Source organism: Uloborus diversus, chromosome 6 (genome assembly GCF_026930045.1).
Source record: "Uloborus diversus isolate 005 chromosome 6, Udiv.v.3.1, whole genome shotgun sequence".
In the NCBI taxonomy this organism is placed as follows: domain Eukaryota; kingdom Metazoa; phylum Arthropoda; class Arachnida; order Araneae; family Uloboridae; genus Uloborus; species Uloborus diversus.
The window spans coordinates 105,407,569-105,428,935 of record NC_072736.1 but is presented as its reverse complement, the minus strand read 5'-3'; the positions used below and the strand labels follow the sequence as shown (position 1 = coordinate 105,428,935).

Here is a 21,367-nt window from a genome sequence, read left to right as displayed (position 1 = left end):
AAAATTCATACAACAGGATCCCAGAATTTACAATTAATTCATATAAAACTCATATACATTACATACTTTTTGCAATATTGCATACTTATCAGATACAGATTTACCACTGTTACGTATACATTTACTAAATACCTACTGTATTCAGAAATGCTATTTCGAATTTCTGAATGACAACCTACCACTATTCGTAAGTGCAAAAATGAGACATGTCCTGGTAAAAAAAAATGCATGCACTAAAATTAATAAGAAATAGAACATTAATTTATAATATCGTTATAAGTGAAGTCATAAGACCTTAAAGTAGTCTTATTTTTGGTTTTAACTAAATGGAACATTTATTCCATCTGAGTAAAGCTTTGTCTGCATGGACACCCGTAATTGAACAACAATTGTTGACATTGTACCAAAAGAGGTGCTTATTATCAATCCATGTGAACATGTTAATAATTATACTAATCAGCTAGTCACGTGGTAGCCAAAATGGGTTGTAGTACGTCATTAAAAAAATTAATCAGCCAAAACTTCACAAGCTACAAGGATGCATTCGGGGCGAGTGCGAGAGTCAAACCCGCCACTTCAACTTCACCAAACTAATCATTCAGACAACTCGACCACCAAAGCTTTATGCTATGGAAAAAAATTACTGAACTACTGCAAAAAAAAAAAAAAAAAAAAAAAACGCTGAAGAAGAAAGCAGTTTTGCAGGAATTGAAATTACCACCTTCGTTTTGTTGAGCAATCACGAACTGCTAATTGTTTTCATTTGACCGTTGAATGACGTCCTTTGATTTTATTTTTCTATGCTTGTAATGCAGGCGTCCATGTGCCTCGGAATTGAATTATTTATAAACGACATTCTCGACTTTACACAATTTTTTTTAACGCGAAAACAGTATCCAGCACACAACATCCAGCACATAACACCCAGTTTCTGGCATTCATTTGAATTTTGACGTCTTGAATTCACATTACGGTTGCGATCAAGGGCGCCCATATGCAAAATTTAAAGGGGGGGGGGGGGCTCAGATATTTTCCCCATAATTTAGCAGGATATTTCCCCATGGAAAATAATTTCAGTACAGATTAGAGTTATTAAAGTTGGATATTTTAAATAATTAATTCATTTATGGCCGGAGAAGGTTTTTTTAAATATTTTTGTAAAGAAAAAAGTACTAAAAGCAAGGAGGAAGTTCTCATTTCAAGGTGGGGGGGGGGGGCTTGAGCTCCCACTTGCCCCTCTATATGGGCGCTTATGGTTGCGATAAAAACTATTAGAAAAAAAATAACGGATAGGGTCCTATCGCAATTCGTGATTGCGAAAAAGATAATTTGAATTCAAGATCTAAAAATTCAAACTAATTTTTACTTTTTACTGATCTCAATGTCAATTCTTTATTTCTGGAAGCTTCCATCGATATTTTATAAAGATTCCTAATTGCATTACTTTTCCAGAATCAAAAGGGGAGATAGCATATCTGAATCGTAATGAAGCGCTCAACAAGTTTCCTCCTCTTGCGCTCTGAAAACGAAAGTTTTATTACTTTCGTTTTATTTAATGGGAATGTCTGTAAACGATAATGCGAAACTATGTCATTTTTCTTGAGTCAATACTCGGAAAGCAAAATATTATATTGCTTTCAAGAAGGTTATTTCCTCCAGATGAAGTAGTGGAATAAATAAATGTCTTTCAAAAAAAAAAAAAAAAGAAAAAAAAATGCAATAGCTTTTACTTCATTTGAACTGTTGTCATATCATCATCATCGTTGTTGTTATTACTGTTATAATCTCATTAATATTATTTTATATAAGTACTATTTTAATGGGTTTCACAAAAAAAATCTATGGATCAGGTTGTCAAACTGTAGTAAAAGTTATGGATCTGGACATTGAAGGGGTGGATAAAAGCCTAAAAAACAGATTTAAAGAGCAGCCGCATTTAAAACTAAGTTCTTTTCACTACGCTTTAATCTTTACCAAAAGACCGAGAAGCGATAACAAACTTTGTTCTGTAATTGTTCATATTGAAGGTGGGAAAATGTATTTTAAATAAATATTTCAGCATTTCAAATTGATTATAAAATTAAAAGAGCTTCACTTGCTATAAATTATAACAAATAAATTATGTTCATACTACAAAATAAAGCTATGGTTGTTTCCCATTTTACGATTCAGTTCATTATTTCGATTTGCATTAAGAACAATTGCAAAACATATCTCTCTTGGGAACATTTTTTTCACCCCCATTTCTGTGTAGTAATTCGAACTGAATGAAATTCTACTGCGTAACTATCGATAAACAGTTAAGACCCAAAAATATTTTCGCCACGTTACATTATAATGAAATACAATGATACAGCTGCCATAGAATTTTTTTTTTTTTTTGTACTTTAGTAAAAGTGGTTGTAAATGTGGCATTCATCACCGCATTCTAACAGATTAAACAGTTCACTATTCCCGATTGCTTGTTGAAAAACTGACTATAAGTTGACGTAGTTGATTCATTTGTATACTTGTAAGCATAAACGGCCAAAAATTGTACAATTCAATGCTTTACAACTTATTGCAATATTCGAACAATATACCAGAAACTTTAGTTCTGGTAAAACGGGCTTATCTTTGTTAATGAGTTATTGTATAAAAACTGTTTATTGCTCTGTCTACTGTATGCAACAAACTCGGGGGAAAAAAAGACTGCAAGTAGAAGGGAAAAACTAAAGAATAAGATTTTCTTTTTTGGAATTGTTTCAATACATTCATCAAAACAAATATACCATAATAATACTAAGTTTTTGATTGAAATAGTTCAAGGCTCGCGAATTTTATGCAGTGTATAGTATGTATGACATATGACACGCTATAACTACATTGAAGTAGCTCTGATTTTGCATCATCAATCATCATTACAGTCACCTTTAGAATTAGACTTTATTACTCTATCTGTATTACTAAGACTTCTTTTCAGACGTTGAGGATTAATTTTTTTCAATGAATAAAAGACTTCGCTTTAATGTTTTCATTATTATTTGATTATATTTTGCGAGTAGGTTTTTTAAAACTTTGAATTAGATTTCATTGATGTGATATTTTAATTAGTTCAGATGCAATCTTAATATGTATTACAGTGTTGGATAAATTATATTTTTTTGAAAATGGTGTTTTAATACTTGGAGGAAAGTTGTTTTAAGCGTTATTTTGATTATTTTAATATCACACATTTTTAAACTCCGCTTAAGACTTTTAAGGATTTTCATTTTAATGCCTTGGATTTTTACAGGTAATACAAATGTGTTTATTTTTTTAAAATGTTACAAAGCTGCAAAAATTTGATGGAAAAATAAAAGTAAAATTTTCCTTTTGAAAGTAATAACAGATGATTAAAAAATCACCAAAATGATATTATAAAAAATATGTAAAGTGTACTTAGTCGTAAATTTTATAACAGCGCACGTCCAGTACCGTTGATTTTGACAAAAAAAACTGTCATTTTTTTGTGAATCAGTCTAGGAATAAGTTTTTATTCACAATGGAAAACTATTTTCAGAGATATTTTTAACGCTCCTACAAACGAATTTAATGCATTGAAAATCGGAAAAAAGCCCTAAAAATTTAGTTAAGTGTATTTTCAAGTAAAAATTAATCGCCGCGCCGTTGAAAATCGGATGGGAAAGGAAGTTGAAATCGGAAAATTTAAAAATTTACAAGAACTTCAGATGACTCATCTAATTTTGTACCATCTTTTAAATAAAAAGCAATTAAACCCGTGCCTTAGTTTTTCATTTAATTTTAAAACTTTATAGCCAACGTTTCACTTATAATTTTTTAAATGTAGTATTTTATTTTATGTCTTTCCTTGGTAGTATATAAGTGACTAATCTAATGCGGGTCAACCCCGCAGACTGTTTTTGGATTTTTAAATTTGCGTCACAAGCTGTTAATAAACTCTTCTACTGGGATAATCAAAGGCAAAAGAAGTTGAGCTTCAAATGCTACCAGCATTCAATATAATTACATTCTTAGCGCTTTTAATATATATTTTTTGATGTTTCCATGACGCGCTTATTTTATCTCTCGAAGATGCTGTAAGCCGACATATAATTGACAGATGCACATAAATGTGTCAGCTCAGTCTTGCTCTATTTTGATGAATTGCCCCCTTTTTTTTTGCTTTAATCCTCTTTTATCATCGAGTTTATTTTTCATATAAGCCTGATTGCTATTAATACGGATGCTGTGCTGGTAGCTCAGTTCACCTTTCATGTGACTTTGCTTAAATATGGGATTACATTTCACAGGATGTTTTGTGCCCGCTCTCCTATCGTAAATATTTTCTTATTGCAGTACGTCACTTAATTTTGAGCAATAAATCTTTTAAGATGTACTTTTATCCCGGAAAACTTGCCATCTATTTGATAATAAAGAGCATTTTCGATTTTGTACCTGAACTGTTATTTACTTCCTTTTACAAAAAAGGAAGTATTCTATTCGCGAAAAAATTTTCACTCAAAATTCGGCATTAATTTCCATTTTGCTCACTCCCGAATTGATGTTGAGTTTTTTTTTCAACCCGACCACACGCGGATAAGTGCCTAAGAACGTATAGACATATCCATTTTGACATTTCCCGAGTTAATTACAACGACTTTTCTCGTGACGTCCGTATGTGCGTATGTGCGTATGTACGTCGCATAGCTCAAGAACAGTATGTCCTAGAAAGATGAAATTTGGTACGTAGACTCCTAGTGGGGTCTAGTTGTGCACTTACTTCTCTTTTTGATTGCTTTCGAATGTTCCAAAGGGGGTGACTTACACTTTTTTGGGGGAAATCAATGTTATTTGCAATGCAAACTCAAGTGTTGTTATAATTTATGCAAACACTTGGCAATACATCGCCAAGCTTTTTGTCGCCAAGTTTTTCGCCAACTTGGCGACAAATTTGGGGATTTTTCTTTATTTTAAAATTTGGTACCAATTTGGCCATTGTTGGTGATATTTAGAGAGTTAAGTATTAAATCATATTAAAATTGCCAATGATGGGGAAATAGCTTTAAATTGGTGTAAAAGGAAGTCATGTGATGCACACATCCGCTCTCGTTTTATTTTATTTTATCAATATTCTCGCGTGAAGGGTTAGTCATGCAGTGCTATCAGCAAAGATGTTTTCTAGAAATCAATTACATTAGTTATAGTTGTGACCATTGTTGGGACTCTACACTAAACTACAAAAATCAAACAACACTAAATTTTATATGCATACCCCTTTTATTAAATAATTGTAAGCAAACAACGTTTCTAAAGGAAACTTGCTTCAACGATGTGGTGTTTATCAACCGTTAATTCTCTCATTTTGAAATGGATTTCAAGTAAATTCGTCCAAAGACTAATAGTAATAATTGTGAGGTAAACAATACCTCAACGAAACAGCGGTGCTTTGACATTTCTGTTCGCTCAATTATCCTATATGATGTATTTTGGCTCATCTATCGATACTATATGTGTGCAATTTTATGAACTACATTTCAAATTCAACTCAAAACATGATTTTTTAAGATACGGTTGTTAGAGTTAACCGGAACTTTGTTCTTACAATTTTTAAGAATTGATTTCACTTATCAAAAACTAGGAAACTTTTCTGATCTCTAGTTACCTGTGACAATTTATCAGTGGCCACACGTTTTTATCTAGTTGCCATTTGTTTTGGCAGACCAAGAAAAATGACTAATAAACAAGTTAGCTCTTCAACTCAATGGCCATTAAAAGATAAAAATCATCAGTTTAATTAAATGTTAATGTATCTAATTAAGGGCGTCAAAATCTGTTGTATAACAAAATGTTAATTACGAGAACAAGAAATTATTGCATTTTCCTACGATAAAGGGGGTCAATGTTACAGGCTAACGGTAAGGGTCGCGTTTTATTGGTTTAGAGAAAAGGCTAGGTTATTTATTGCTAACCGCGGGAAAATAAGTTTTGAATAAAGCGTATCAGATACATTGATGGATTGAGCTTTCTGAAGGCAGAAAAAAACTACATATAAAAATTCTAAGTTTCAGTTAGTAGTCAGAGACAAGTAGCCTCTTTCAGCTTACCAGCGACCAGACATTTGTTTTAGTTCAAGAGCTTAAAACCATTAACATTTAGTTCTTGAAGGTTGTATACATTTATTTTTGGCACATTTTTATGTCGTTAATCGATGCCACGTGAGAATAGTATTAGCGGTTTTCAGTAACTGCATAGAAATTAATTAGTATCTGCTTTCCGTTCACGATATGTCTTATTATTTTCTCAATAGTATTCAGTACAAAGCTAATCGAGCAAAAAAATTAATGGTGATGAAACAGGTGGGATGAGTGGTGAACTTGTAGCGAATGATAGTAACACTCTCATTGACCACTTTTTTTTATTTTAACCTTTTGAAAGTTTAAATAATGTTTTAATTTATTTGGAATAATGGGCTTTGTAGCTAAATTTTATACTTTTCTATCGATTTTTTGTGTTTTAAAGGGAAATAATTTTAAGTTGAGGAAAAAAAAGAGAGTAAAATAAATGCAAGCATTAATAAAATGAAATCAATAGCACATAAAAAAATGTAAAAACATTAACAAAAATGTACTTAAAACAATTGAAATTAAAGGCATTTTCTTTTCACCTTCTTATACAAATCAATTATTTCTTCACAGGGATTATAATTATTTAAAAGAAGAAATACAAGCATAAACTATATGTCAGCTGTTTTTTCACCTTCTCTAAGAACGACCATTTTTCAAGAAGTTAAACGATTGCAATTTATAATATAATACCATTAAAGAACTCCTAGCAAAAAACGGCTCAAGATATTTATCGGAAAATATTCAAATACTAAAAATGCGAAATTTGTCAAAACTCTAAGTAAAAAAGAAAGGCATTGAAATCTGCAATGGTATTTGTTAACTAGTGTAAAATGTAAAAAGTTGCTTCACTTTACATTCTCACTTATTGTTATTTTAATATAAATCAGGAATAATGTAAAAACGTCTAACAACATACAAATCATATTTATCTTTCTTGAGTTAATCTTATTTTAAATATAAAAATAGAATCAATATATAAGTAAAAGCAATTTGTTTTACCCCGAAACATTAAAAAAACCATCAATCCTTCGTGCCTACGAATTTTCCGTGAATGATTTAAGAAGGTAATATGCAAAAAGAATAACGAAAATAAGCGGAAATGATGCTTGAAGCACAGGAAAGGGTTTAGAATTTATGACGATTTTAATGGAACTTTTCTCTAATTATGACAGCATGTTGTACAAGATATATCTTGCGCATGGGTTTCAGAGCTTGTCATGATAATAATGATAAGTGCTTCGTCTGGAGACTAATCCCATACTATGTGATTGTGATGAATAATTAAAGCGTTTTGTTTTATTTTGTTTAAACATCTTTGTTTTGAAAAATCGAATATCATTAACTAACGGAAATATGTGACACGAAGTAAGCCATTTGCTATATCCTTCCGCTGAGAGTTGTTTACACCAGTTTTTGAAAGTTGTTAATTATTAACTTTAGAGTTGAAGACTGTATCTAAAGCACCTTGAAGCAGAAGGATGTAAATCCCAAAATTAATAGTGAGGAGATAACCAGTACGATTCGTAGAAAAAGCTTTCACCTACTATTTTCTGGCATGAGATCAGGGCCGTAGTCAGCCCGAATGTCCAGGGTAGACCAAAAATGCTTTTGGACGGTTAAAAAAAAAAAAAAATTTTGAACTTTGACATCTTGAATTCAAATAATGTTTTTCGCAATCATGAGTGTGTGTGTGTGTGTGTGTAGGCTTGTGTGTTTGTGTGTGTGTGGGGGGTATGTTTGTTTGTGTGTGGAGGATATGTGTATGTGTGTTTGTGTGTGTGTGGGTAGTTGTGTGAATGTGTGTTTGTGTGGTGGGGGGGGGGTATGTGTATGTGTGGGTACTTGTGTGTATGTGTAGGTGTGCATGTGTTTGTGTGTATGTTTAGGTGTGTATGTGTTTGTGTGTATGTGTCGGTGTCTGTATGTATGCGTGTGTGTATGTGTTTGTGTATGTGTAAGTATAGGCAAGTAAGTGACGCAACCTGGAGACGGTTTTCGCTATAGGAGCAGCATCGTGAGGCGACCGGTCGACGTTGGTGCTGCAGAGGGAGGCGAGGGGAAAATAAAATCATAGGACATCAAAACAGTCAAGTGAGAACAATAAGCAATCGTGATTGCTCAAAAAAACAAAGAGGGGAGGAAAAGAATGCTAATTAAAATAAAAGTTGCTAATTTCGGAGAAACAGTCCTTATTGGAAGGCTAATACTTTCTATTGAACACTAGGGTACTCGCCCCCTGCTCGTTAACCTCCATTCGCCGCCTGCGACTGTTGTGGGTTGATATTCGTACTAGCTTCGGCAGTGTAGTTTGGGGGGCTTCACCTCCTCTAATTTTTCAAAATTTAAAAAAAAAAAAAAACGTCAATGTAGATCATTATCGGTTATGATAATAAGAGAGGGGCTCTGGGGCTTTCCTTGGCTTAATTTAGCTATTTCATATTATTCAAAACTGGCAAGAGATTGATTTTTTTCAAAAAAAAAAAAAGTTAGTTCATAAGAAATCCAATCATACTAATATTCCTTAACGACGCCTAGTGAATATAGTTACGTTCTTGCTTAACACAAACTTTGAGGAGGAGGAAATGCGCAGTAAAGTTCGCAACTTTTACGAAATTACGATTGTAAAGGAACAAAAAAGTTTTTTTAACAATAACTATGCAAAAATGTATGAGCTCTGTCATACAAATGCAACTATTTTCTCGAATATGTTTAACATAATCATAGGTTCTTTTTATGTATAATCTTAATTATGCATAAAAACATTGTCCTATTCTCTGCAAATTTTCTTTCTTATTCACCGTCAAAATTTGTGCAAAACTTCCTGGGACAAGCCTTTTAGCACTAACAGACAAAAATGACCCCATGATGAGATAAAATTGCATAAAGAGAAGTCTCCCCCCCCTTTTTGTGATGTTGTTCATAAAAAAAATCAGTACTGTGATTGCGCATGATTGTGACTGCAATATTTTGTATTGTTCTGATTTTCAGATCAACCAAATGACTAGTTGGATTGATGGAAGTTTTGTTTACAGTACAAGCGAAGCATGGATAAACAGTATGCGGTCTTTTGAAAATGGAACTTTGATCACTGACTCTAGTGGACTTTTCCCTCCAAGAAACTATATGAGAGCTCCATTGATTAATTCTCCACCAGCAAAATATTTGGGTACTTTGAGTCCAGAAAGAATGTTTTGTAAGTAACTTTGTTTTAAAACTAGAATTGGAACCCTTGCCCTCAAATTAATGTTTTAGCTGTTTAGTTAAACAACATATTTTTGTTTTTAAAACTTCAGTTCGGTTGTGGAAACAGATGAATCTAGTTTATATTCATTTAATAGTTCTTTTGGACGGGTTTTTTGCTGATTCAAAATTTCCACTGTTGCTTTTTGAATGAGTTGATCAATGACCCTCCCTAATTGGAAAAAAAATTATAAGTAATTCTACCATTTTGTGTGACATTAGCCGCAATGCCACTCGCGTTTTTCATTGTTTAAATTATTCTTCTTCAAAAGTAAGGAAATCAAATGCCTTGCTGAATGAAATATCCTTGTTAAATTTAAAACGAAATATAAACAAATGAAATCTTATTACGACTTGTTAGCTACTTTTGCAGGGTTGTATTTTTCAAGTAATTAAGAAAGCTATAGAGTACAACAAAACAAAAGACAATCATTTCTCATGCTTGTTTTTGAATCGGAGTATCATTTCAAAAACTCTGTTGAATATAGGCTTGAGAGACAGCATTATCATCTTTTAAACACCATTATCTGAGTCTGCCATAGTCTCGCTCCACTTTTGAGCCCTTCGTAATAGAAGGGACTTCAAGATATTCGCTCTCGTTTCATGTGTTGGATATGATCTTTTGATCTTTGATCCATTATTGCGATATTTCTTACATTTTTCAGAGGTTTAAAAATTATGATTATCTTCTAGTATCTTCATTTCTTAATCTTCTTTTTGTTCATAAATGTGCAGCCCTTTAGAGATCACAGGTATCGCATCTCTGCTTCCTGGATTTTGCTTCTATTTTGAGTAAGGAGAGTGAATGTATATGAGTCATATAGCAGAGATACCACTACATTGTAGAACTTTATTTATGATTTTTTTCTTGATTTTCCTTTTAGTGTTCATTTGAGAACTCCGCAAATATGGGCTTGAAATACTTACAGGCATAGTTCTGAAGTTGGTTACTTCCTTCTAACATATTTGTATAATGTATGAAAACAAGAATTTCATGATTTATAAGTAAACAGATTAATAGCTTTTAATTATTGATCTATTAAAAAAAGAAAATAGTGCTTTGCTATTCTCTTCTTATTTAGTAATAAAATAAATAAGACTGAAAAGAATTTAAAAAAAATATCCAAGGACGTTGCAACTGTTGAAAAGTTAGTATTCTGAAAATGGGAAAACACATCTTAAAGAAGTAATAAATTAAAATATAAAAATTGTTTCTCGTAGTGTTTGGAATTTACTTTACGGAAATGGGCAACAATAAAGTTGTACACTGGTGGGCAATTGCTAAGGACGGACTCTAATGGCCTATCTAGCGCGTAAAAAAGTAAGTATCATTCGATGCCAAGTGAAATAAACTAATGCCAGAACAGTAGAACATTGCAATAACGATAATTTATTGTGCTCTGAAATACAGAAGGCGTTGAAAAGTGTTCAAAGGAAGAAACGGTCATTTTTGGCTGAACACGTAAATGTGATTAAATGTAATTACCTCCTCCAGACGTTCCGGCGCAAGATGTCAATATGGGATATGGCTACCCTGGAGAGCGATGCATGCTTCCACACGTCATGTGATGCTTTACACAACATTATCCAGCAGCTGTTGGGGTAATTTATCCCATTCTACTGTCAGTCACGGATAAGGGTGTCCTTGCTTATTGGAAGGCGTTGTCGACCAGCAAGACTGCTCCCCAAAGCATCCCGAACATTTTCAATATGATTTAAATTTATAGAACGTGCTGGCCATCTGATGAGTTAAATATTTTGAGTGAGCTAGACACTCCTGGACGGCGATTGTTAATGACATGTTACTTTGCCATCCGTGAAAACGAATTAATCGCACACAGTACCAAAGAACACGTGAACATGAGGCAGTAGAACAACATTAATGCATCACTAGCCATCATAGTCTAGTTAGGAAACACACAAGCGACATACGGCCATTGATCATAATCCTACCCATACCATGACACAACTTGTTGGGTACTAGTCCTTTTCTTTTCTGTTTGCCGGCTTGTATGCTGTACCACTCTCATGCCAGGTTAGTTGCCGTCCACAATTAGACGACATACTGAAATTGGTTTCATCTGAGAATAGTGCACAAGCCCAGTCGACTTCTTTCCAAATGCGATGCTGATGACATCATTACAAACGAGCAAAACACTGACTTGTAGACAATGAGATGTACAAAACAAACTGACGGGAGTCTAGTCTTACTGAATTCAAACGTCTGGCTAATTTTTTGGGATATTTGCTTGTTAGTAGCAGCAGGAAACTGTTTTGCTACCTCAGTAGCTCTGTTGCGCTGGTTCCTTTTCGTTGCTAGCACTAAGTACCAATCTTCTGCTGACGTCGTATTGCGTACACGATCGCCCTCGTGACATTTGCTACACAGTCCATTTGTTTGAAATGATTTACAAACTTTAGAAACAACCCCCGCCACCCATAAAATCATCTAAGGGATCTTGGGAAGACATACCGAAAAATGAAAGTTTGTCTATTGATTTCTTCCGTCAAACTTTGCTTTTGAACAACAATGGTCATCACGCGCCCAATCCTATATATTGCTTATCAGCGCTATCATGTAACCAGCAACGTCGTGACTCGTAAGTCTAAAAGTTGCATACGCACAACACATCTTACTGTGTCCCGAACTTATGCTAATTTCCATATTTCCTTGCCTTCCATTTTGTTTTTGCTAACGCTACTATTGCCATCCGTCCTTAGCAATTATCCACCAGTGTATATCTTGCACTAAATTTCCATTTCGTTTCGACTGTTTTTACATGTGTCTCACTTCCACCTAAATTGCTGCAGTTGCTCCACTCAAATTAGGCAATTCTGGAAAAGTAAGAATACTTAATATATATATATATATATATATATATATATATATATATATATATATATATATATATATATATATATATATATATATATATATATATATAATACGTTTTTCTTATCGCCAAATTTTTGGCTGTTTTGACTTCAATGAATTCATATATTATAGCCATACTTTAAAATTATTTTATCTGAATGACAAAAAAATAAAAAAACTGAGATACATTTTTTTTTCTTTTTTCTCTCTTCTCAACAAACTTAAATGCTTGTATTTAGAAATATTCAGCATTACAAACTAAAAATGAACTAAAAAAAAAAATAAATCATTATCTCAGATTAACACACTGTGGATTTCATTTTGGAGGTTATTTGACAAAATAAGCACCTCTCCTGAAAAAGAGAGAGAGATTGAGAGAGAGAGAGAGAGAGAGAGAGCAAACGTAACCTACGTCTAACAATAAATTCTTCTGAAGAACTTGTTGGAGCCCCCACTTTAATTGACCAAAGATAACCTAAAGCTGCGTTTTGGGGACATACATTTCGAAAATTTTTCCCAATGCCCCTTCAAAACCATAAGAGGACCTGTCCTTCGTTAGAAGGTTATTATTGAAACTGATAAATAAAATTCAGTAGTGATGAGCATCGTTTTGTGAGAATGATCAAATCTTGGAATCTATCACTATGAAATACATAACTTTAAAGTATGTTCTGAGTCTCTCGTATCAGTTTAAATAATTAATTCAGATAACGCTTCCTAATTTATATGATCCACATGAGTGATTTTACTAAGCATTTTCTACGCGGAAATGATAATCACTTGTTCTAGGTTTTGATTAAAACCCCTCAAAATCGTAACAAAGATAGAATCACAGGATTCGCAGCTCTGAAAGTAAATATTACGCACCATCGATCTCTATATGATTTATCGTTCTAGTTCCTACTACTAATCGAACCAAATTAACTATGTTGCCACCACGTGTGAAGAAATTCCCAAGATAAATGTTTTAAGAAATCAAAATGATCACCGTCATCATACAACTGAGTTGCTAACCTGTGATTTAAGGGTTTTCACTGTAAGAAATTGTGAGAGGACTTAAAGAAAAAACAAATCATATCCAAACATTTTACAAATAACTTAGGTACGATAATGTGTGTTTATAGTCACTTAAGAGATGTTTATCGGTTTTGCTTAATAGTGCTGTCATGGCGATAAATGAATAACTAATCTCTACCCCACCTTGTTTAGTGACAGATCGCAATCCATTCATGTTGATTTTTGTGCTCGTGCAGTGCCGAATATTCAGTGTGAAAGACAGCCCGAGGGCAAGCACACCATCAGTATACATTCTGATAAGGATCTTGATCTAGCACTGCGTGATTCTAGATTATCATCTGATTAGCGAAAAGTCACCAACCTCCTACCGCGAAATGATTAAAACGTATTTAATTAAAAAAGTTGTCGCATGCTTGTTGCTGAGTTTCCATGGGGTTAAATAATTTTGCCACTTTTCAAAACTTGAGTTCTGATAGTTAGTTATAGCAAATATATTTGATTAGCAAGTATAGGGGAAGGTGGAGTAAAAAAGATGTCGAGTTCAAGCTTCTGAGTTTTTTTCCCCCAAAATGCCGAATATTCAGAGTGAAAGACAGCCCGAAGAAAAGCATACTATTAGTATACATTCTGATAAGGATCTTGATCTAGCACTGCGTGGTTCTAGATTACCATCTAATTAAAGAAAAGTCACCGACCTCCTTCCGCGAAATGATTAAAACATATTTAATTAATAAAGTTGTCAAATGCTTGATGCTGAGTTTCCATCAAGGGTTAAATAATTTTGCCACTTTTCAAAACTTGAGTTCTGATAATAAGTAATAGCAAGTATATTTGATTTGGAAGTATGGGGAGATTGGGGTGTAAGATGTCTAACTTAAGCTTCAAAAAAAAATTTTTTTTCGGTTCTTCATTGTTAATTTTTTTCAAATACATTTTTTTAAATTCTTCGTAAAAATCAAAGACAATAAACATGAGTGTGATTTTACTGGTCAAGGTTTTTACATCAAACATTTTTTCTTATTTAGTGTTAGGAGATCCAAGATCCAATCAGAATCCAGCGTTACTTGCATTCGGGATTGTTTTCTTCCGATGGCACAACTTTCAAGCAAGAAAAATTCAGGAAGAACACCCCGATTGGTCAGATGAAGACGTATTTCAAAGAGCGAGGCGATGGGTGATTGCTTCGATGCAAGTAAGTTCTTTTTTTTTTTTTTTTTTTTTGTAAATATGAAAATGTCTCTTAAAAAGTTCAATTTTTTTTTTTTGAATTGAAAATTTTGTATGATGAGTGATAAATATTTCGGTATAGTCTCCTGAAATTCCTGAAATGTCCCTTATGACTCCTTATGTTTCGTTATATTTTGCATTTAAAAAACTTTTTGTTTTCCGCAATTAATAAAGTGGGTTAACCCTACTTTTCACCGACATTTAGAGTTTCCTCCGATTTAGAATTTCCTTAAAAGTAGAAAAAGGTAAGGTTGAAACTGAAAAACACGGGAAATGAAATTTCGTGTCGGCGAAAATCAGCGGCAACCATAAAGTGAGAGAGAGAGAAAGGAATAGAAAAGATAGAGATGGAGAGGAATGTAAAAGAGAAAGAGTAAGAGAGCAGAGAGAGGGGGAAAGAAAGAGACAGAGAGAGAAATAGAAAAGAGAGAAAGATAGCAGAGGGGGTGAAAGGAGAAGAGAGAGAGAGAGATATGAATAGAAAAGAGAGATAGAGGAAGGTAAGAGAGAGGGAGGGGGAGAAAAAGAGAGAGATATATAAATCGAAAAGAAGTAGAGTGATAGAGAAAGAGAAGAGACATATGAATAGAAAAGAGGGAGAGAGATAGAGAAAGAGAAGAGAGAGAGGAATATAAAAGAGAGATAGGAAAAGAAAAAGAGAGGGAGGGATATAAAAAAGAGAGAAGGAAAGGAAAAGAGAGGGAGGAATAGAAGAAAGAGAGAGAGAGAGAGAAGAGAGAGGGGAAGGAAAAGAGAGAGGAATGGAAGAGAGAGAGAGAGAGAGGGGGGGGAGGAAAAGAGAGAGAGAGAGAGAGAGAGAGAGAGAGAGAGAGAGAGAGAGAGAGACGATCCAATATTTTGTTAAGCGGAATATCTACAAATATATAATGTGTGCGGGAATATAATTACATAACTTCCCGCACGAAACGTAACTGTAGTTCAGACAAACCTAACCTAATGATGTGATTAAAATCTGAGTAGTTTTCACAATGTTGCCAGTTTAGGTTTGCCTCAACTATGGGCCAAATCAAATCATGCTTCATTTGATACGCAACTTCATTCATTTACAGAACAATTCTATTTTTTTCTTCTTTTTCTACCATTTGCCCTAATAGAGTTCTGTGTGTAATATTCATGGTATTTTACTGTAGCTAGGAAAAATTATATATTAATTTGATTCAGTTTTTCCGGAAAGATTGTTTTCAAGGAAAAGGTTTTTACATTTTTGCTCAAGTTAAGGACTATTCATCAAATTTATTTGATAGGAAATATGATGTGTGCTCATCAGTTGTGTTTAGAAGTGTGAGTTTCTTTTTTAATCGAAAACAATGTAATTGTTTTTCCATAAAAGTTGAATTAGATGAATAAAATTCTAGAAATTCGGAACCTTGTTAAAAGTTCATAGATAATAATGGTCAACTGTCCGTATTGTATTTGAATGATCACGCTAATAGTGTCTCATTACAACTTCTATTATAGAAAATAAAGTATAATTATGATTACTATTACTTGAGAGAACTAGTGAGAGAAACGATTATAGCTTCTTATTAGTCTATTGAAATCAATCACGATAATATTGACTAACTTCAAAAAATAATCGATGGCCGATAAACGAAATAAAATGGTTATCGATGGGATTATTTTACCATGTAAATTTACTTGCGAGGACTCACTCTATACATCAATAAGATTCTGAAATTCACATTCAGTAATATGATGATTTTTTGTATCAATTGTATGATTGAGTTTATAAAGATCATTCCAAAAGCGTTAGTCACGATTTTTATAACGCAAGGAATCAAAACAAAATACTAGGACTCGACCGATGCATCGGCCTGGCCGATGCATCGGCGCCGATGGTTCAACAATTTAGCCATCGGCATCGGCATCGGCGGCCGATGTTAAATTGCAGGAAACATCGGCCCATCGGCCTTAAAAACATCGAAAAGCCGATGAAATTGGCCGATGTGTTTTTTTTTTTAAAAGAACCTTTGATGTTTTACCTTTTAATACAAAGTAAAGGTTGTTTTCATATAAAATTGTTTACTAAATTTCAGTATGAATTTCTGTTTTAGTCACCCCTGAAAGAGTTTTTGATACTGCATTCAGGTACCAAATAAGTTAATTATTGCGTTGTTTCTTGCTGTTGGATGTACGTATGTATCTCTCATAAGTCATAACTCTAAAATGGTAAACTGTAGAAGAATAAGTTTTCGCATGTTGGATATGCGTACGTTCCAGTTGTGCACTTCCCTTTTTTGTTTTCGATTGGGTGTTCTGAAAAGCCTGTTTACTCATTTTTTGTAGCTATTAATTACTTATTTCAATGCAAAACTAATTCAGCGTCTCAGACTGACGATCATTTGGTGATATATTGCAGAATTGGAGACCATGGAAACGAATATGAGATGGCGAAACCGGTTTTGTTTCATTTTTTTCGATTACCGTTGAACCGACGGTAATTTTTAATTTTTCGATGTTTGTAATATGAATCACAGTAATGCAGTCTTTTCTGTATCGCTTCGGCGGAGCTACAAGTTTGGGGCCCGTCGAAATACATTTTGGGGCCCTATTTCTTTATCCCAGAAGTTGTAAAACATTTATCATAAGCATTTTTGTAACTCCTACGGTGCCTCTATGGTTATGGGACCTCTCGCGCAATTGCAACATTTGCTATATTTTAAATCCGCCACTGCACGTGAAAACAAACTCGGGTGCAAGTTTTGAAAAGGTTTTTCTGCTCAATGTTTATGATTATTTTGAACTCTATTTTTTACGACTATTTTTTGAATTTCCGAGAACACTTGCGTGCCCCTCCTCCCACTCCCTTAATTTCTGAAATTAAACTCTAGTTGTACTTCTGAGTTGTTTAAAACTAACACCATTCATAATATTATGAGAATTTTTTTTCAGACTTTATCTATTGTTTAGAAAGAAATTAGAGCATTAATGTAAGAAATTGATTAAAGACGTTTTGAATGGTGACATAATTCGGAAATCGAAGGGACTTTTGAATTTTTTCTTCCTAAGTGCTGAAATAGATTCAGAAACTCTTCCGAGGCGTTGGTTTTAGCGGTTCTGTACTAAAAAAAATAGGCCGAGGTTGGGGCCAAAGTATGAGTTACTGCAAAATCAGAGGGTACCCCCCCCCCCCATTTGGTAATGCGCCATCTTTTTTGTATCATTAATTGCGATCGATTTTTTTTTTAATTGTAACTAACTATTTTATGTATTTATATAAAATCAATGAATAAGTTATTTTCGTTTTTTATGGAAAAGTTTCAAGCATTTTCTATTATGCAATTTTTTAAATTTCAGAAAATCATTTTTAAATTGAAGAATTTAATTTAAACTTGTTTGTAAAACTTCATAAAAGATTAAACAATGAAATTGTTCAATATTATGTGTGCAAACATCAGATCAAGTAGTATATGTGTATTCATTTATTAACTTGGTGTAAGTATTGAGTTTGTTTATTGTACCTGCATTTTAAGAACGTCGCTCTTTTCACGGTTATTTTTTTTCCAGCAAAATTTATGTCACTGTTTTAGTTTTTTCAAAAATGCAAAATTTTCTATTCATAAATTTTAAATAAGTATAAAAATATTCCTATTTTGATTTAGTATTGTAATTTATCCGTTTCCTTTTTTGTTTAATTTGATGACTAAAAAATGTCTACGTGCAATCTTTTCACTTTAATTGCATAATTTTTGTTGACGGTTTCATAGTTTTATTCTTTTTTTTTTTTTTGAATGATTTAACAACACAATTTAATGTTTTTTAACTATGTTTAGTGTACCTAAATCACTACTTCACACCAAAACGGACTTCACACCAAATTACGGTAGAGTTGGAAAAGGGAAGCAGCGCACTCCAAATTGTCAGCCTAGCTGGCACACGACAACAACAACAAGCTTTAATTTTAAAAGCAGATATTATTTTTTTTAAAGGAAAGGTGGTTTGAAACCAATATTAATATTGTTTATGTTTTCAATAACAAACCACCTCTTCCTCCCCATCTTCTGAAGCACTGATTTTTGAGGACTGGGTGATATAGGGAGTTTTAGTTTGTAAAAGTTCATTCTATTATTTTAAAAACTATTGAGTTCTATGTGCGTTATGTTCTGAAACTGCAATAACAAGCTGAAGTGGAATTGATTTATGATTATTCTTAATGCAATATGGTATGTACTTGAAGCATTTTGCAGACTAACCAAATGAAGAATGATTTATCGTACATTGTATAAAATCAAAATCAGTTATAAAAAACTCATAGTCATGAAAAATTTTACTCCAGTGTAATTATGATCATATAAGAAAAATGTGGTGAAAATTTCAAAGAAGTATGTAAAGTAGTTTTCTGGAAAAAGGAACATGTATCTTAAAAATTGATGTTACGAGAAAATGGCGTTTGCAAGTAAAAGTGTACGTACATTTTAATGCATTTCTGCCCCATTAATATTTAAATTGAGTTAATTTTAATTTACACAGAAACATTAATTTGACGTCGTTCGAAAGCAATTAATTTGAATGTATAAAAACTGAAACAATTTTTTAAAAAGGTTTTAGGGTACCAACTTCCTTTAAAAAATTGCACGCGAAGCATCAATCTCAATCTAGGCTTCCTTCAATATTTCTGCGATTAGATTTAAGCGGTCTGAAAAGCTGCATGATAAAGTGAGAGAGAGAGAGAGGGACGGGGCTGGCACAGAAATTTTGGGGTTCGTCGCAAATGATTTTTAGGGGACTCCCTCTATATTGCTTACCCCTACGTCCCTACATATATTTCAACCCCTATTTTAAAAATCTCGGACCCCTTTCAGGCTTGGGCCCATACCAACAGGTGCCCCTTCTCCCCCCCTGTGCACGCCTCTGTTGGGGGGGGGGGTGCAGTTGGGTTAAAGATGTTTCTTAGCTTTTACATTAAAAAAAAAATCTATATCGATAGTGTTGTTTGTTATATTTATTTTGTTTCCTAGCTATCTGTAGCACAGTTTCATAACGGAAAAGCTCTATGTTATGGTTTATTGCCTTTTATTTTACTTTCCTATTATTTTATACGTATGTAATCGATTAATAGACATTCATACTACGAATTTGCAACAATAGTCTAAGAGAAAAGCATGTTTACAGTTTTGTAATAATTTTCATGATTGGTTTCGTGAGAGGTTAAATTAACAATGACAGAAAAACCTTCTTAGGCACAATTGGGATGACGTTCAAAACTTTAAAACTTTTCAAAGCATTATCAAGCAACTCCAATTTTAATTTTTCATAGCTTACATATCTAAACAGACTATTCCTTCTGTTGTTCTCTCTTTAGCAAATTTAAGAGCATTTGAAGGATTGAGGCCAAGCCTGTAGGTGTGGTTTTCCGCTTTTCAAGCAACGGTGGTCGTTTAAGAGCATTTCATAGCCATTTAGAAACGTCGAATCATTCAAATCTGTAATTAGCGATTTTTCGGTCTGTTGTAGCCGCGTGAATAATTGATAAGTGGAGTATGATTCCACAGAACTAAGTTATGTTGATAATGAAAGGATTGCTATCATTGCCATATAATTTGGAGCTTATCTCGTAAAACAGCTGCATTTAAATACCTTTTCAAGAAATGAACCAAGACTAAATGTAATTATGTATCTCTGAAGAAATTTAGAGATAAATACTCACTTACATATTATTTGCCTGCCCAGCGGAAAAGAATTGCGACACTGTGATGACCGTTGCAAGATTGTAGAGAAAGTCCGCACTCTTAATTTTCACTTGGAATGTGGAGTGGGGGGAGAGAGAACAGAATTTTTAAGAAGAAGAAATCTTAGATTCCAGGGAATGCAGGATTGTGTAGCATTTTCTGGAATTTAATTCGCCATTTCATACATTGCTATGCAAAAAATAAGTCAACAGGTAATAGACCAGAGGCTTAAAATCCGTGGATATCGTATTCCAAATCGGTAACCGATAAAAACATCGTATTCCGAAATATAAATTCGTAATTTTACGCAATATGTTTTTTGCTGTGCACTAACGGTATACTAAAGAAAAGATCTTCAACAAACAGCAGATGCTAAAATATTGCTAAACATCTGAACAACTACAGTTAAGCGATAATGCCAAGCATGACGTTTTCTTCCCTTCTTGAGGTATTGGTTAATTTAAGGTTTAAAGTTAAAAGTTATAGCTGTTTACATATGTATAATTTGATTTAACTAACAATTTATTCCTTTCAATGCAAATTCCACTCAATAGTTTTCTGCATTGAAAAGATAATGTATACCTCTGGTTCAAAAATGTAACTTAAATAAAATGCGTGTTCTTTTTGATAAAAACAACTTGGGGAAAAGAATCCATGAAAACTACCATTAAGAAATTATAGTATTTTTTACCCTAAAAATATTTAATAATTTAAAATCATACCTTAGAGAGAAAAATTAAGTTAGTTCATAAAAAATCGTCAGGTCAAGAGGTGAGAAAAACAAAATATTTTTGGTTAGCTTCCCTGTACAGTGTTTTTATTTGCATAAATGCCGTGTTCTTTCACCGATGTAATGTTCACTGAACACCTTAAAGCTCTGATGTTGCGTATGGAGCCTTTTTGCACTGATGGAGGCTTCACATTATCTTTGAAACATATACAGTAGGATCTCTGTTTAACGACGCTCTATTTAATGATTTTCTCTATTTAAAGACGGTTTTTCACGGTCCCAGATGGTCCACTATAGTGTTAAAAGCATTCTATTTAAGGACGCTTTCTATTTAAGGACGATTTTTTGTGGTCCCTTGAAAGTTTTTAAACAGAGGGCCAACTGTAATTTCTATAATTCTTTACATTTTGAATTTTACTTTCGTTGATGGTTCATATTCAGAAGACTCAAGTTTTTTGAAAATTTTTAGAAACTGATAGCA

General features: G+C 33.2%; 1 protein-coding gene across 1 annotated transcript in view; it reads left to right on the top strand.

The window, feature by feature from the left end:
* The window catches only part of LOC129223755 (dual oxidase-like), a 253,791-nt gene that overhangs the window by 115,401 nt on the left and 117,023 nt on the right, over nucleotides 1-21,367 (top strand). The window contains exons 5-6 of the mRNA XM_054858115.1: nucleotides 9,096-9,300; nucleotides 14,265-14,431. Of these exons, the coding sequence (XP_054714090.1) occupies nucleotides 9,096-9,300; nucleotides 14,265-14,431 (372 nt within the window). The remainder of the gene's footprint in view (nucleotides 1-9,095; nucleotides 9,301-14,264; nucleotides 14,432-21,367) is intronic.